Raw genomic sequence first — 19,128 nt, forward strand, 5'->3', positions numbered from 1 at the left:
AAGACTCAGGACATGGATTTAAGATTCAGAGAACATTTCAACTCTGCTTAACTTTCTAACTCACAAGAGATGATGCCATCTTCACTCTGAGCAGACAAAGAAGCTCTTTAGAATGTGAAATTCAGGACTTAGGTTTTCTCTTCTTGCTAAACAGACTGCAGAAATACACATCCAAGAATAGGTTTTAAATGATGGCTTTTTTTCTTTATTCATTAAAAACTTCTTTCAAGCTTTTGCTATCAACGTAATTATCCATCTGTATATGAACTAGATCTTGACAAGCTCTTCGAGGCTAACCCCTCAGCACTAGTTTTCTCATTGCCACCCAGGTCCTGTCTGATTTTGTTCAGTGATTCCACCTGTCTGCCCCTGGTCCAATAGATGCCTTCTTGAAAATCTTACATAACTGCCTTTTTCCTGTTCCATGGCTTCACCTCCCCATATCTAATGGAAGCCCTTGCTCAGAATCTAAGAATGTTGTTCCAGAGAGGCCTGGCGAGTATCACTGCTCATGATCAAGAACTTACCCTTTCCCACCTGGGGAAGCCAGAACACCCTGTCTTCCTGGCATGCCCAGGTCCTGCCGGCTCAGGAAACAAGACTCTTGGTCTGGTATGAGAAATCTGCTTTGCTCCCTGTGGTCATAAAGCCTTCAGCTTTAACTATTCAATAAATCCTAAAGGAAATCAACCCTGAATATTCACTGGAAGGACTGATGCTGAAGCTCCAATACTTTGGCTACCTTGGGAAGAGCCAACTCATTAGGAAAGACCCTGATGCTGGGAAAGATGGAAGCTAAAACGAGAAGAGAGCGGTGGGGGATAAAATGGTTAGATAGTATCACTTACTCATGGACATGAATCTAAGCAAACTCCAGGAGATAGTGGAGGACAGGGAAGCCTGGAGTACTGCAGTCTATGGGGTCACAAAGAGTCGGACACGACTTGGCGACTAAACAACAACAATTCAATAAATACTTTTCCATAAGGTGTTTGCATTCTAAACTCCAATAAACTCTCTGATAAAGAAGTATTATTCTCTATGACTGATTCATACTGATGTTTGGTAGAAACCAACATAATACTGTGAAGCAATTGTCCTTAAATTAAAAATAAATAAATTTAAAAGCAAGTTACAAAAGCATACTGTAGTATGGTAAGACTTACACAAATTTAAGAAATAATATGATACTATGTTTTGTTATGGAGATGTATGTAATTGAGGGTAATGGGAAAAATTATTAGGAAAGTTGAAGATCAACCTCAGGATAGTGTTCATCTTTGGGACTGGGAGTGTAATAATGGTTTCAATTGTATCTATAATATTTTGTGTTTTAACATTTATCTAAAACAATTTGGACAAACATTAAAAAAAAGTATTGTTCTAATATGCAGAGCTGTAGGTGAGAAAATGAACTCCCTCACTCTCCTTCCAGAACCAGTTGAGCCAAGAAGTTAAAATATGTTGAACTGATCCAGGCTTTATAGCAAATAATTCTAGGACATAGAAGCCAGAGAAGACAATGGCACCCTACTCCAGTACTCTTGCCTGGCAAATCCCATGGATGGAGGAGCCTGGTGGGCTGCAGTCCATGGGGTCGCTAAGAGTCGGACACGACTGAACGACTTCACTTTCACTTTTCACTTTCATGCATTGGGGAAGGAAATGGCAACCCACTCCAGTGTTCTTGCCTGGAGAATCCCAGGGACGGGGGAGCCTGGTGGGCTGCCGTCTCTGGGGTTGCACAGAGTCGGACATGACTGAAGCGACTTAGCATGCAGCAGCAGTAGCAACAGGAGGACATAGAAGCTGAAACTTTTAAAAATCCAAAAGGATGATCATTTTCATAGTATTTAGACATGTCATGGGGTACAACCAAAGTTAAGTGTATTTAAGGTGCTTTCTGTTCAAACTATCCAAAGGTTCTTCATAACTGGGTAACTTCTTTGGCTCTTTTTGTTTTCCTTAGACTGTCTCTGGGTGAAACAGCATTTCTGATGGTTTCCATTGCCTCAAGGGCTTATCTTCAGCTCAGACCTCTTTCTGAGTTTTAGGCCCATGTGACTGACCTCTGAGTTCATGTGGGCTTCACTGATTTCAGTTCCCATTCTGCTTTTCCTCTTATTAAATGCGAACTCCGTCCACCTGGCACCTCATGGCAGTAACTGAGCATCTCATGGACCCCTCCCTCTCCTTCAGCCCTCACATATAATTAGTTCTCAGAGCCCTAAATCCGCTTCCTTCACATCACTCAGACACACCTATTTCTCTGTTACCTGCTCAGGCATGCTCCATTTCTCTGTAGATAAGAACAACTTTCTAGCTGGTCTTCCCCCACTAATCCATGCTTCACAGCCAGAAAGACCATTCTAAAAGGCAAAGTCAATCCCATAACTCCTTTGCTTCAAATGTCCTAGACTGAAATGAGTCCTTTGTGACCTACTTCCTGTCCATCCCTGCAGGCTCATCTTTTGCTTTTTCTTCTTCCATCCTCTGCGCCAGAACTATGGGGGAGGATGTTTACTGTGCATTTCTCCATGCTTTTATACCTGCTAGTACTCTCTCTACTCTTCCTCACATCCTCCTGCTTGATTTCTGCTTACCTTTTAAAATCCATCTAAGTTTCTTCAAGTTACCTTCAGATTAATCACCCCTTGCATGTATTACAGCAGACGCAGTCTAGTACTTACATGGTATTGTAACTTCACTCTCTTTCCCCACTGGACTGAGAGCTCCTTGAAGGCTGAAACTTTTTCTTATCACTCAGTTCCTGGAGATGTTGAAAAAAGTCTGGCCTCAAAAAAAAAAAAAATACTTCTATCTAATAACTAAATGAAATACTCTAGAGTAAGAGTATAGGTTCCTGTGGTACTTCTTGCTGGAAACAAGCTAAATTAAGGCTTCACAGAAGTAGATATTACTGAAGTCAAAAAAATTGTGCAATGAAGGCAGAGTTAGATTTTTAAGATACTGGTCAGTTAGGCTTGATTGTTGGAACGTGTCTCTCCTAAAGACAAAGGGGAGAGTCTTGGCAGTTGCCAACTTCCCAGCAGCCGCTAGGGACAAAAGCAGTTACGTGGGAGAGAGCCTGACTCTGTGCACCTGTGGACAGATGTTAACAAAGGACCCCAGACACATGCTTAGGGTCTGACAGTCCCCACGGAAGCAAGTTTAAAAGTCTCCACTGGGCTTGTGGCCAATAAACAAAAAAAGGTCTTTCTTCCATTGTTTCAGTTCTGTAGATTCTTAATTTGAAAAACACATAGTAAGCCCCTATAAGCCTTATCAAATTTACACTTCAATTAGATATATTTATATATTTTTAAAATGTATTTATTTTTAATGGAAGGATAATTGCTTTATAATATTGGTTTGATTTCTGCCACACATCAACATGAATTAGCCATAGATGTACATATGTTCCCTCTCTCTTGAATCTCCCTCCCTAGATATATTTTTAAAACAAACTTTGAAAAAGAATTTCCTGCCTCACTTGAAAATACAGCCACATTGTGGACTACACGAATAATTTCTGTATCATTACCTCCACATTTGTCAATGCTTTGCTGAAAAGCTGCCTTTCTGGGTTCTATCTGCTATATTTTCTACCCAAACCTCTCCAACCCACATTCTTGTCTCTCCACCAGAAATGTCATCTATGATCTTTAACCATCAGCCTGTCCTAGTGGCAGAAAACCCTGAAAACAGCTTGTACTCAAAGAAGACTTGGCTTTGGCTTCACAGCCCAGTGGAAACCTGACCAACTCTCAACTTGGGAAGCTGTGAGGGCACAAGATACTTACTGATTTTGTCATCAAAGGGAGAATGGAATAGAGGTGCTACCTTAACATGCTATGTGGGCTTTGTAAATAAATAGATCTACTGCTCTAGCAGAGATGGTCTGAGGTTCAAAGCTGGCCCTGGGAGGTAGGAGTTATGATATCGCCAAACCAGCCATTCGATGACTTGCTGGGTGACTCTCAGCCACACTTCCAACTTTGTCTCTAGGAAAACTGTGCTTATCGGAAAACGCAGTTTGGTTGCTTATGTTTTCCACCCTAAAGTAGAACTTAGTAACATTTTAAGGTTTCCAAAGTTGAGTGTGAATAGGTATGCTCTGATTAGAAACTGTAAATCAGAGTTTAAGAAACTCTAATGCACTAAAAAGGAAATCAGATCAAGCATATTTTCTGTCGGGAAGCCCAGGTGGCACAGTGGTAGAGTCTGCTGCCATTGCAGGAGACACAAGAGATGTAGTTTGGATCCTTGGATTGGAAAGAGCCCCTGGAGTAGGAAATGACAACCCACTCCAGTCTTCTTGCCTGGAAAATTACATGGACAGTGGAGCCTGGCTGGTCCGTGGAGTCGCAAAGAGTCGGACACAACTGAGCACTGTCCACACACATGTTTAATGCGCCGCATCTGCTTCATCCCCTCACCTACTGATGGACACTAAGGTTGCTTCCGTGTCTTGGCCACTGTAAATAGTGCTGCAATGAACTCTGAAGTTCATACCTTTTCAAATTAGTCTCTTCTCCAGAACATTATTCAGCTATAGAAACAAATAAAATAATGCCATTTGCAACAAGTGGATGGACCTAGAGATTATCACATTAAGTGAAGTCAGAAAAAGAAAAATATCATATGATATCACTTATATATGGGCTCTTAAGAAATGATATAAATGACCTTATTTACAAATCAGAAATAAATTCACAGATATAGAAAACAAACTTACAGTTACCAGAGGGGATAGTGGGGGTGGAGGGGAGATAAATTCGGAGTTTGAGATTAGCAGATACAAACTGCTATGTATAAAACAGATAAACAATAAAAACCTACTGTATAGCACAGGGAACTATATACAGTGTCTTGTAATAACCTATAATGGAAAAGAACCTTAAAATATATATATACATATAGTAAAAGTGTTACTTGCTCAGTCATGTCCGACTTTTTGTGACCCCATGAACGGTAGCCTGCCAGGTTTCTTTGCCCATGGGATTTTCCAAGCAAGAATACTGGAATGGGTTGCCATTTCCTTCTCCAGGGGATCTTCCTGACTCAGGGATTGCACCTGGGTCTCCCGCATTGCAGGCAGATTCTTCACTGTCTGAGGAGGGAGATTAATTAGGAGTTTGGGATTAGCAGATAAACACTATATATAAAATCGGTAAACAACAAGGACCAACTGTATAGCACAAAGAACTATATTCAATGTCTTATAATAACCTCATAGTAGAAAAGAACCTAAAAAAGAAATATATATATATATGCGTGTGTGTGTGTATCTGAACCACCTTGCTGTACACCTGAAGCTAACACAACATCATAAATTAACTGTGCTTTGATTTTAAAAATTGTTTTAAACATTGATTATGTTTTATAAGCTGCCGTTCCTCTTGAAGCCTTCTTTCTGTTGGCCGCAGCCCCGCTTTTCCGGTCACTGACACTCAAGAGCTTGAAGATAGCTTTCTATCTCTCCCATTCCATTGCCCACCCAGCAGTCACACAATAGTCAAGGTGTACAGATTTTACTTTTACCTCACCCTTCCTCTCACCTCTTTCTCTGACTTTGTCCACCACCCTCTGAGCTCTGGCCCACTGGATGGATTAATCCTGCTTTTAGATTAGTAAAAGAAGATTCTGATGTTTTCACCGCCAAGCCACCCAACACCCACTGCTCATTTTCCTGAAACACGTCTTGAAAAATGTCATTGCCCTGATCAAAAGTGCTCAAGGAAGCCCCACTCTTTGCTAAATCAGTTCTACCTCCCCAGATTTTCCACCTACCTTTCCTGCTCTATACTGTGTTATTTCCACTATGGATACATGTTCACCCTTCTTTCCACACACACTGCTGTATCTGTGCTGTGTTGCCCATACTGATTCACCCAAGCTACCTGATTTAAGGGCTGGTTCCACCACTTACTAGCTTTGTGCTTCTGTTTCCTCATTTATAATACAGGGATCATAATAGCACCTACTTCATAGGGTTTTGTCCTGATTACATGAAGAAATCCACACAAAACTCTTAGAAGAGCCACAGCCAGTGACAGTTACTGATCATTACTATTATCGTCATCCCTTTTAAGAACCATTTCAAATCCACCTCTTTAGCAAAGGCTTTTTTAATTGCCCAACTCAATGTTGTTTTTTTTCCCCTCTTTTTGTACTTCTCTGAATAGCATTTGACACAGAATGCCCTGCCTTAGAATAGTGTGCACTTATTGTCGCCTGGCCTGGACTATACAGTTACTGAGGTTGAGGAAGTTTTGTTCATCATCGTATGCACTGAAGGACCTTGCATAGCCCCAGGCACATCAAAAGGACTTCATAAATACTGGCTCAATTGAAATAAATTGACTTTCCTATTTTTAAAACTCCGTTTCACAAGCTAAGGAAAAATATCCCATAAAGATAAGCAAATGAAATGAACACCTTGATAACAAGGATGTTACTGGTGAAAGACACAGAGATTGATGTCATTAGAAAGCTTGCCCTGATAGCATCCTTTCATCCTTGTTCTTGGTTGCAGGTCTGCTTAGTGGCCTATCTTGGTTTGTTTATGCTTTGTGTCTCCTATCAAGTTGACGAACGGACATGTATCCAGTTTGCCATGAAAGTAAGTTGTCATTTTTCTTTCTCTTTTATCGTCACATAGAAAGAAACATGAGTACAAAATCAAGGAGGACTTTTTAAGGGGTTGCATATCTGATTATTCTAGAAATTGGATTTTTAGGCAGGCCAAAAAATGTTTTAGGAGGGCATTCATCCAGCCCCCAGAGGTAATGCAGATTTTTTTTTTTTTTTGGTAAGTCTTAATTTCCTTGAACTGGATTTGCATGGAGCCTATGAAGTCTGTCCTCCAATGCCCTTAAAAGGAATATCAAAAATTTGTCAGTTCAACAAAACACTTGGCTAAGGAAAAGGTGTCTTAGATCAGTGCCCACTTTTCTATGTTGGGCTTTTTTTTTTTTTTTTAGAATGCTTTAATAACAAAGCAGTCTAAGTGCATTTCCCCTTGTAGGTGGGATCACTGAGACAGAGAAAAATATATTGGGTGCCCCCAAATGATCTGTGCCAAGAGTCTGGGGCAAAGGTGGGAGATTGGGATATGCTTGGTGTAGCAAGTGTGTGTGTCTTTCCTGTGTGTGTCTTTTTCCTGTTAGAGACGGTGCATTTGGTTGGAGCCAATTCAAGTACACAGCATTTTCACTGCACGGTAGAATCTGCTCCAAAGGGAAACACAGACACACCCTTTCAGAGTTTAGGGAGATAAACACCCCACTCAGCCATCAGAGTTAGTAGAAATTCAATTCCTACATTCTCTTTCGACTCCTGCAGCAGAGAACAAAAAGCTTTCTGTAATGTTGGTGGTGTTTTTTTTTTTGGGGGGGGTATCCACTCACATTGTTTACTTTTCTTCTACAAGAAAACACACAAAAACTGGATACTCTTTAGTTCACTAAAATAAAAAGCATAAGGCATAAGAGTAAGTTAACTATATCATTTGGAAATTACAAAAATGAAGAAAATAAGATGTCAGTATATTCTAGTTTCTTGACATAAAAAACAATGTGCTGATACATACATATATGTATATATAAGTCACTGTAAAAGATCAACTAGTGAAGAAATACTCATTATTTTGACTAGCAAAAAAACTGGCTACACAAAATATATGGTATGATCGTACAAAAATAAAATAGCTCTTATGTACAGAGAAAAAAATAGTTTCTCTGAGTGGTGGGATTATAGATACATTCTGGTAGGTTTTTCTATTCAATTTTGAGGTGTTCTCCAATAGTTAGATGTAACTTTTCTAATTTAAAAATTGAATGGATGCTATTTTAAAAATTGATAGAGTTAGAATTTTGGTGGATATGCCTCACTTGGAAATTTTACTTTTTCTGTCTGAGGGTGTTCCTTAAAGAAGTCCAGACTAAGCAGACTTCATCCCTGTTTACTTTTTGAGAAGTCTGAATAAACTGCAAGGCTTAGTAATGTTTTTTTCCCAAAGCCAGAGAGCCTAGTAAGAAATGATATGTTAAACCATGTGAACATCGTTCATGAGGTTAAAAGGGCTCTAAGCTAGGTTCATCAGTTTCTGTGAACCGCCCTCATCTCCCTCTCCCTCTCCACTAAGATTCCAGGAGACAGTAGAGGCAACAGCATCATCTTCAAAGAGGCCCCTAAAGCCTAACGTCTTCACTTAAGGTGTAAGGACAAATAAATAAAATAAAAAAGGCATTGCTAATGTCAGCCAGGTTGAGAAGTCCCCACTAGGAAGATCTCATTAGCTATCTTTTTTTTTTCCCCACCTGTGACAGACATTGAGAAATCTAGAAACACTTTCTCTTCTCCTGAATGTGACCTTTCGTGATGCTAGTTTCCAGCTCTCTAAGGTGCCTGCTATATTATCTTCAGGTCGAAAATGAGCTTCAGTCAATCTCCGGGTTTTCCAAAGTCAAGACAGGTTACAGCCACTCTACCCTTGTGCTTCTCACATCGTTTAAAGGAGAGAGGATGAAACGCACCTTCCTGTGGTGTTTCTTACTAGCAAAACCATTTTATTACTTTGGAGAGAATTTATTTCCTTGTATTGAACGCCCAGATGGCCAACACACACACACACATTTATTACTTTGGAGAGAATTTATTTCCTTGTGTTGAACACCCAGATGGCCAAAATACACACACACACACACACACACCCCCACACACACACACACCCCCCCGCCCCCCCCCCACCCCCCGCTGTAAGCATCCTTCCATTCTTCTCCCTGGATTCTGCTCCAGGGCTTTGGGGGCCATCTGGCCGTGGATTGGGCCTCCTGCCTATTCTCGTGGCTCTGTCTTCTCGGGGCTCACCTTGATGGTTTTCAGAATCGTGTCTGGTTCATGTGCTTGCGGAAACACTGGGGAGGCACATTCTCCTAAGAGGGTACTGGAGGCGCAATGGCCCGGTACCCACCGCCGTCCGGGAGGCCCCCTGGCTGCCGCCGCTTCCCCCTGCCTATCGAGGAGCAGAGGGGCCTTACCCTGCCTGCCACCGGGAAGATAATTAAACTGAAGCCGAACCGCCCTCCTCCCGAAGTAACTGAACGCTGAAGCGGCGGCCGGGTATCAATTAGAGGCGGCGTGCGCGGGGCCGTGGTTACATAAGTGCAGGGGGCGCCCGCCTGCGCCCGCTGTCCTGCGCCGGCCGCCGGCGGCGTGTTACCCGCAAGACAGATGAGGCCGGAGCCGCGCTGCTAGCAAGATATATTCGCTGGCATTCCCAAGGTCATCGTAAACACTTTCATTGATAGTTTATTTGTGCCTTGTAGGTAAAACCAGCCACTTGATTTTAAATTACAGATTCTGACTCAGAAGCTTGTTGCTGTCGGCTGAGTTGAAAGCCGCGAAGGAAAAATGCTATAACGCTGCAGAAGTGGCCCATAGGCTTTGGCCGATCAAGTCTATATTTATGTCTTGAAATGGAGAAGAAACTTGATACTGTGGCTCACTCTTGTTTACTTGGCCCGATGCTTTTCTGCAGTGGGAGAAGCAGAATCACCATGTGTGAGCTAGTGCACCAATGAAAATGTATTCGTATTTAAAGGAGCGGAGGGGCATGGCTTTCATTGGTGCTCTTGAGGCTTTTAGCATATTTAAGATACTTGGTTAAAACTGAGTAATCTCTCCGTATTTGTGTAAATATTTACATCTTTTATACAAGCCAAGTATGTGTTATTACTCTCACATGATACAGAAGACAAAGTCAGTAGGATTGATCTCCTAAAAGTCCTGCCAACAGGCAGCTCTTTCCACGTCTACTAATGTGTTTATTTCCCACATACTTAAAGAGTGCTACCGCGTACCAGCCACTGTTCTAAGCCCTGTACATATATCAGCTCTTTGGATCCTGAGAGTAATGCTGTGAAGCCAGTGTTAGATGAAGAAACAGAGGGGCACATGGGATTGGTTAATTTGCCCAAGGTTCATAGTTAAGGGGGGAGACCCAGGATTCTAACCCAGGCTGTCTGGCTCCCCAGCACATGCCTGTAATCCTCATCCAGCCCTGCTGTGCACTTGGTAAATGTCTTGGCAAATCTTTTGATCTTTAGGCCAAAAAGTTCTCTTTTAAAAAGAGACAAAACTCTCATTTCAGCAAATGGATTTTCATAATGGTTATGAGAAAAAAATGTTTTTGCAACAATTTGACTAATTTACAGATCCAGAATAAGGGATTATTGTCATTGTTTCAAGATAATGCATCAGTGGCTGCTCTAGAAATTCTCTAAGGATATATATGTGAGTGTGTGTGTGGGTGTGTTATGACAAAACTTCCTTAGTACCATCCATTGATGACAATAAAATGTGTAAAGAATACTCTAGTTGGGGCCTTTCTAAAGAAGCGAATGACTCTCGGGTGGGAAATTATCTCTTTAATTTAAGCCTTCTCTGCTGGTAGAGTCTCTGCTGTATCCATGTTCCCAGAGCAATTTGTTCCCAGTCTCCTGTGTCTGCGCAGGAGACGCAGCTTCCAGCAGCAGGCACGGGCCACGTGGCCAGCACAATTTAGTCTGGTCCTTGGCATTAAGGGTTTGAAGTCAGTTGTCAAGCCTGAATATTTTAAAACACCCCAAAATGTTTCATATATTCTGCCTCAGTGACCCCACAAAATAAATCTATACATTTTAGCCTATTTTTGTAGAAAATATGCCCAGTGAAAATTTGGGGGACAGGCAGAACCAAGGCCATCCATTCAATATTACAAATCAAATAGTTCCTCTTAATTTTTATTAAAATAGTGCCACTGTGTGTGTTTGTGGTTCCCTTCCTCCAAGAGAGAATCAACATGTTGTGCATAGGTTATCCTTGTTAGGTCCCTGAGATAGAGGTTTCCATAAACTGTGTCACATGTGAAGAAACGTAGGTTATATGTGACAGTCCTTCTCATATGATTTGAAAATGAAAAAGGGAATGTGTGTTTAAGATGATTTTGTTGAGAAGATCTGAAGAACCCCTGCATTCTTTGCTCCTGCAGCCACATGAGGTCCAAGTGGCTTTAACCAGGGTCTATTCTCTTCTTGTGTCTGCAGTGAAGCTTCCAAGCAAACCAGATCCATGCACAGAGCCCCAACACACACACACACACACACACACACACACACACACAGACCATACCACATACCCCATTCAAGAAGGAAAAAATAAATTTGGAAGTATTCTATATTTAAGACTTGAAATTGTCCCTGTGTGGAAAATCACTTATCTGTAGGACTTATGTGCATATATTTTATAATCTTACATGTATGTTTTTATTTTGAGTTGCATTTACTTGGAGATGGGGGAGGGCATAATCTTTTCAGAGCAATTTTTTAATTGGAGGATAATTGCTTTACAATGTTGTGTTGGTTTCTGCCATACAATGGAAATCAGTTATAATATATATAATATATACTATATAATAATATAATTATATATATATACATACATATATATATATATATACTCTTGCTGGGAGAATTCCACGGACAGAGGAACCTGGAGGGCTACAAAGAGTCCAAAGAGTCGGACATGACTGAGCGACTAACACTTTCAAAGATATATATATATATAGGTATATAAATTCCCCTCCCTCATGAGATTCCCTCCCCCTCCCTCAGATCAACTTTAATCTGAGCCTGACCTGGATGTGCCTGATCTTCCTTTGAGGAGTTCACATTCACCAGAACTGCTCTTTGAGCACCTTTTGACTATAGGTGTGCAACTCTTACACTAAAAACTTAGTTCAGTACACCAGTGCCAACAGCTGGGGACTCTGTTCCTTATCTAGATCCTCAGTAGGCTGGACCATTAAGAAGAAGGATTCCAGTAGGGGAGTCCAATCACAAGAAGATTTCTTGTTCTATAAAATGGTTTATATAGCGGTCACATCAACAAGTATTCACAATTTCATGATCAAAATATTTCAGGTTTAGGGTAAATGTCTGAGTTGTTCAGGGATTCCATGGTTCTTTAATAGCAGAGTTAGAACTTTCACCAGACTTTTCCGTTCCAAGGCTAACACGCAGGCTAATGGTATTTAGAACCTTGGTGACCAAGGTGCCAGAGGGACCACAGGTGACCCGATAATGAAGCTAACGTTGAGTAACCTACTTTCTGGAGATATATATATATATATATATATATATTTTTTTTTCCCAGCTCCCTCTGACTGGGGTATTGGCATTCCTGGACATAGTTTGGCAACCACTCCATTGAGCATCTTCCCATGTAATGCTAGTGGTAAAGAACCTGCTTGCCAGTGCAGGAGATGGAAAAGACCCAGGTTTGATCCCTGGGGCAGGCAGATCTCCTTGAGAAGGGAATGGCAACCCACTCCAGTATTCTTGCCTGGAGAATCCCATGGACAGAAGAGTCTGGCAGGCTACAGTCCATGAGGTTGCAAAGAGTCAGACACGACTGAAGTAACTTAGCACATACACAAGCCACTGAACATAGTTTCTTGTTTTTTTATTAACACATGTTGCTAGTTGACCAATCATTGCCAGTTTTGGCCAACACAGTGTTTACATTGCAGAAACTTGTTCTCCACTCCTACTGTTGTTGCAGTCTTTATATCAGCAATCATTAAGGTCAAAACAAGCACAGTCTGTCCTTCAGGGATAGCTCTTGTGTTTGGGATTCATCTAAGCTGCCTGCTACACCCACATACAAACGGCCCCAGATTAAGCTCAAATTGTTGGCTTGATTCATGAAAACACCCTCCATCTGTACGACAAATGAAAAGACCATCAGAGTTCCAGGAAGGCTCACTAACAGTCCATAAGGAACCATTGTCTCGTCTTGGGCACCACGTTTCTGAGGATAGAGGGAGAGCTTCCTAGGAGAGAAGTCTTCTGTATTAGCTTTGGCGGTAGTCATCCAGCATTCTCTGTAACTGGAAAGCCTTTCTTCTGCTTTCTTGCAGCTCTTGTACTTTGTGCTGAGTGCCCTTGGCCTGACAGTCTGTGTGTTGGCCGTGGCGTTCGCCGCTCACCACTATGCCCAGCTCGCACAGTTTACCTGCGGAACCGCGTTCGACTCCTGCCAGTGCAAACTGCCCTCCTCCGAGCCCCTCAGCAGGACCTTTGTGTACCGGGATGTGACTGACTGTACCAGCATCACTGGCACTTTCAAACTGTTCCTACTCATCCAGATGATTCTGAACTTGGCCTGTGGCTTGGTGTGCTTGTTGGCCTGCTTTGTGATGTGGAAACACAGGTACCAGGTCTTTTATGTGGGTGTCAGGATGTGCTCCGGGACAGCTTCCGAAGGTCAGCAGCAAAAGGTCTAACATTCTTGCTCAAAGGTGCAAGAGCAAACAGCAGCCTGACTAACTGAAATTTTTTTTTTTTTAAAGAAGAGAAAGAGAAGGAAGGAAGAAAAACTTTTGACAATAATCAGTATTCACCATTCTAAATGAATATTTTTCTATTTTTCAGGAAATGAAAGAGCATTTTTTCAGGTTTCCTTAGTATTTTTTTAAATAAATTCTTAAGATCTAAATTGACTTTGAGATGTTAAAAAAAAAGAAACCCCACAGAACACAGAGAGAAAGGTATAGATCTACCTTTAGAGTCTGGAGTCTATTCTTAATACTCCTGTATCTATTGCTTATATAATCTTCTTTCCTGTTAGTCCAGCTTGATTAGGACAGTTTCAGGCCCACTTGCTAAATTTTCTAGAATCTTCCTCCAGCCCCTCACCCTTCCTGCCATGATTGTCACTGCACTTCAGAGGAAGGCAGGAGGCAGAACTGAACAGCCAGGGTGACTCTCTGTTCTATTTTCTCTGGTAGAGATGTCTCCAAGGCATAAAAACAGCCTAAAAGAGCAGAGTAGAAAAGGAAGAGACTTTGTGAAAACGCTAAATAATTACAAACACCTGGGCTGGGGTGGCCTTTCTCCTCTGCTCCCTCAGTTTGGGTCTGTAAGCAGATCACTTAGTGAATGCTTTGGCTGATTGTCTGCTTCTCAATAATTGAAAGTTGGTGGTAGCTATGTTCTTAATGGGGCTTCCCTGATGTAGAAGGCTTAAAAATAATTGCATTATGCTTCTATTCTGTCATCTAAAACAAATCATTAAAACTAATTTTTAGCTAATTGTTAATTATAATGATGCTCAGAAGTCTATTTAATGAGCTCTGGCTGTACTTACGTAGCACCATCGGTATTAGGAGAAATTACTCACAAGAGAGGAGGCTCAATGATTCTTCCTTGTGAAAGCCAAGCTTTACAAGGGAGAAAAAAAATTTTTTTATTAATAGCTCAGGTTAAAAATACTCATTTAAATAAAAACAAGAGCATTTGTCATGGGAAATGTTTATACAAATAGCACATTTGTGATGTTTTATAAAGTTTCTCTCTTGGCAGCTAAGTATTTTTGAGGAAGATTGGGTAATGCTGATGTGTTCCGTTCACGAAATTTTATTTGATATGTAATCCTAGTGTTGATTTGTATGCACAGTCAACTAGAGCCTTAAACTAATATTTTGAGGTCCTTGTTTGAACACTGGGCCATTGACTTGGAGGGTAGTTTTCGGTTTTGTTTTGTTTTGAAGTGACTGACTTAAAAGATTACAAGTACACTATGGTGGGAGACTTTCCTCCCTAATTATTGTTATCATTGAATTTGGAACAATATCAGTGTTTTAAGGAGCTCAGATGCAAGTTCATGGAGCATAAATGTTACCAAGAACTTTCTCTATTAGGCTGCTCTGCTGAAAGCAGAAACTCAAGATAATAATTGAGCTTAAATTTGCTTCCTTCTCCACATTGCCTATAGATATATTTTACTAATAATTAAATCCTACCCTTAAAAAATAATTCCTGTGTTTGCCTTATAAGGCATTTGGATAATTCCATTGATTGTGACAGAAGTGTCAATTATTACATACAATAAATATTTTAAAACAGGAAATATTAAGTTAGTTGGAGGATTATAAATACAGTTTATGCCCTCCAGATAAAACACTTGATTAACAGATGTTAAAACCTTTTAATGTATTGACTTGCTTTAAAAATGACCTTCCTACATACTAGCTAGGCCAAAAATGCACATTTGGGGGCTTAGTGGATGACTCAAGAGCAGAGGTTTGATCATGCACAAAAATTACATCAACAACACAACACCAAGCGTCTTGGTGACAACCTGAAAAATACTTTGTGCCCTGTTTTTTAAAAGTTCCAATAACTGAGTCCATTTTTTATTTTGATAGTTTCTTACAAAAGAAAATGACTGATACTCTGTGGGCTCTTTTTTAAAGAGTAAGAAACCAGTGCTTTAATGCTAATTACTATGAATAAGGCATCCTTGCAAGCACGCTCTGAATACCTTAAAACACTTTTATGGTAAACACGACAAATTTTTCTATCAGAAAATTAAATCGTACACAACACTAAGGTGCTCCATGCTTTACAAGCAACTCACAGGGTATTTCAAATGGTAGAATAACTCTAGGTTATGTGCTTCCTTTTTTTTTTAAATAATGCAACCAGTAAGAACTGACATAATGATAAACTTGATAATAATCAGGAGATATATATATATATCTGTATATATGATGTAGGACTTCCCAGGTGGCTCAGTGGTAAAGAATCTGCATGCCAATTCAGGAGACACAGGAGACATAGGTTCAGTCCCAGGGTTGGGAAGATTCTTTGGAGAAGGAAATGGTAACCCAGTCCAGTATTCTTGGCTGGTGAATTCCATGGATAGAGGAGCCTGGGCGGGCCACAGTCCATGGGGTCACAAAGAGTCAGACACGACTGAGTGACTAAGCACACACCACATATATGTTGTATATATAATGAGGATTTTGCTATTGTGTGACTGAATCATTCTGAAATCCCTAAAGAAAGAAAAAAAATTAGTTCAGTTCAAGAATTAAAAATAAAATGAAAAAAATGTAAAAGGAAAGAAAGGGAAGATTGCTGTGCTGCAAACTCACTCTGTATTGATACATGTGAGAATTGTGTTGCATGAATAACAAACTGCTTTGGGCTGAACTTGAAGTATTTTGAGGTTGTGTTTTGCAAATATTGAAGTTACAGTAATGGCAACAGAAAAGGAACAGATACAGAGCTTTACACTTAGCAAAATGTTACATTTAAAATCTGACAAGGAGCCAAGATGGTGACTGTCTCTTCTAAACCATGGAACAGTAAAATTTGCGCAATCCTCCTCCTCTCCCACCTCCTTCAGGGGAATTAAATGAATCAAGACTTTGAAAAGAGGGGGAACAGCCAGGACTTGGCAGCACTTGAAATAGGAGGAATACAGCAGCCTAAATGTGCAGACTTTGTAACCAAGCCCACCCGAGATCGGTCTGTGCTTTCACGTGACCACCATCTGTGCCTCCCTTGCTTCATCCAAATTTGTGTAGGCAGCCCCTTGGAGCCATTCCTAAAAATATAGCTACACCAGGCCCTGGAAACTGTAGTCAAGTAACAGGCCTAAGTTTTTTCCCTCCTTGAGTTAAACCTCCATTAGATCTCTTTTGAGGGACCTTTCAGCTGCAGGCATCAGTGTGTTCTGACAGCGAGACACGTTATGTGTGTGTTTTCTATTTGGATCCGGGGCATCAGGATACAGTTCATCTTCTTGTACTTCCTCTCTGGCATGCAGTATATCTGAACTATGTTTATAAATCTGTCTAGTAAAGGGTGGGATAGAGGATATCTAAGGGAGTTTCCAAGGGACAGAGATGGATCAGTTAACGATAATCAGAAATGAACTTAAAAGTTGCCTTGAAAAGCCAATCACATCCTATCATGACGCATACCTTTACATTTCCTAGCTCCTGTTGCTGAACTGTTGCTGTGTAGCCATACATTTCTATAAATCCTGCTGACTCAGTTCTCACTGTACTCAAAAGAACTTGATCGTGTGTTTAGATGTATGTGTATTCAGGGTAGTGTTACAAAGTATGGATGGCCACATATATTGACTCACAGTGGAAACATTCATTTGGAGAAAGCCTCAGTGGCTCAGCCTGTGAAATGAGCCTGTGATGGGTTCTTCTAATTGTCTAGTATTTTATTATCTCAAAGAATTAGTCCCTTTGAAAATATTGGTCTGTACTTTGCTGCTGTGGTTTTGTTCTTCTGGCGTTGAGGGTATAGTGAGTAGAAACCAAAGTGTATCTTACATGTTTGAGGTGGTTGTTTTTGAGAGGGTGTGTATAATGTAGCTTTTCTTTGTTAATAAAATTTTCATTATCTCTGAAAATGCTGTGTCTGAATGTGTTTTAAAGTGATGGTACGTTGCACATGAACTAGTCTACATAAAATCTCTCAACTTAGTGTTTACATCAAAAATCTGGGTTTAGAGCAGACAAGCACCAATATGAATTTTGACTCCTTTGTTCCAATGTTCTTTCGGTACGCTACAGCCACTGTTGAAGTCGAGGTTGTAAATTCTCTCCAGGCAAAGGGAGTTGAAAAAAAATTTTTTTGCAAAAGATACTTGGAATGCTGATCTTCATTTATACCTAGAAATGGTAAGTAACATGCATGCTCAGTTGTGTCCAGCTCTCTCCAACCTCATGAAGTGTAGCCCGCCAGGCTCCTCTGACTATGGGATTCCAGCAAGAACACTGCAATGGGTTACCTTTTCTTCCTCCAGAGGATCTTCCTGACCCAGGGATTGAACCCACATCTCCTGCTGCTTTTGCGTTGGCGGGCAGATTCTTTACCACTGAGTCATCTAGGAAGCCCCAAGTTTGGCCTAAAAGAATGGGATACATGTCGAGTATTCTATGCTCAATCATATTCAACGCTGAATTATACATAAAAACAGACAGCCTATCCCATTTCAAACCTGAAAACAAGGGCTCCTTCTTACCAACCCAGAGGCAATTTAAATAGTTGATTAAACTGTAAAATGCTAGTTCAGCTTGTAGAATGCCAAAGGAAAGGGGTAACAATTAGGACACACGCTCTGAGCTGGACTTGCTATCCTTAGTCCTAAGACTGCAAGTCCTAGGGTTAGGAATCTGACTGTCACTTTCTGGCTGTGTGACTTTGGTCAAAGCATTTAGTTTTGTTTCTTCATCTATAAAGTGGAGAAAAACATAACTGCCTCACGGAGTCATGGGAAAGTTTAGATGAAATAGCACTTTGCAAAGTGGCTCATAGAAGGGGCTTGATGAATATTTGGTTTCCTCCCTCCTTGCATGCATGCATGCTAAGTCATTTCAGTCATATCCAACTCTTTGCAACCTCATCGATTACATCATCCCAGGTGGCACTAGTGGTAAAGAACCTGCCTGATAATGAGGAGATGTAAGAGACATGGGTTTGATCCCTGGGTTGGGAAGATTCCCTGGAAGAGGAAATAGCAACACACTCCAGTGCTCTTGCCTGGAGAATCCCATGGGCAGAGGAGCCTGATGGGCTGCAGTCCATGGGGTATCAACGAGTCAGACACAACTGTAGCCTGCCAGGCTTCTTTGTTCATGGAATTTTCCAGGTGTGAATACTGGAGTGGGTTGCCATTTCCTCCTCCAGGGTATCTTCCTAACTCAGGGATAGAGGCTGTATCTCTTACATCTCCTGCATTGGCAGGTGGGTTCTTTTTAATACTTCCTTTTAATAAGCCAGGAACAATATCAAATGGGCATCAAACAGAAATTCTGCTTTTAAAATAAGATAGTACCAGTTCTTACTCATGATGTGCATGGAATCATTTGCTGGTGGGACCCCTATTTGTTGGTTTACACACCTGAATGTGTCATCTTCTCTCAACGCTTCTCTCTGGCAGAAGTAGAAACTGAGACATTTCTCCTGATTTTTATAGCCCTTGGAATTTTATGTAACAGAAGCATGTTTAACCCCAACTCTTAAAGTGTAACTTTATCAAGCATTGGTATTATACATTATCACTCTACTGCTTATTAAGCTGTAACATACAATCCCTCATTTATTTAAAAACCAACCACTGAACACCTTTCATATGCTTGATTCTGTGGATCACTGATTCTCATTCAAGGATTATAAAAGGTTTTATTTTTGTGTACAGTCAGAAAATATCAGCGAATCTCCAGGCTGGATAGGAAAACATTTGTATAAATCTTTATACTTGTGGTGAATT

The 19,128-nt window shown here is 40.8% G+C and overlaps 1 protein-coding gene across 1 annotated transcript in view; it reads left to right on the forward strand.

Annotated features, from left to right (window-relative positions):
- SSPN (sarcospan) overlaps positions 1-17,265 on the forward strand; it is a 43,357-nt gene extending 26,092 nt beyond the window's left edge. Inside the window, exons 2-3 of the mRNA XM_040234591.1 lie at positions 6,539-6,625; positions 12,965-17,265. Of these exons, the coding sequence (XP_040090525.1) occupies positions 6,539-6,625; positions 12,965-13,330 (453 nt within the window). The 3' untranslated portion in view covers positions 13,331-17,265. The remainder of the gene's footprint in view (positions 1-6,538; positions 6,626-12,964) is intronic.
- Positions 17,266-19,128: the final 1,863 nt, after the last annotated feature.

This window comes from Oryx dammah, unplaced genomic scaffold (assembly GCF_014754425.2).
Source record: "Oryx dammah isolate SB20612 unplaced genomic scaffold, SCBI_Odam_1.1 HiC_scaffold_29, whole genome shotgun sequence".
NCBI lineage: Eukaryota > Metazoa > Chordata > Mammalia > Artiodactyla > Bovidae > Oryx > Oryx dammah.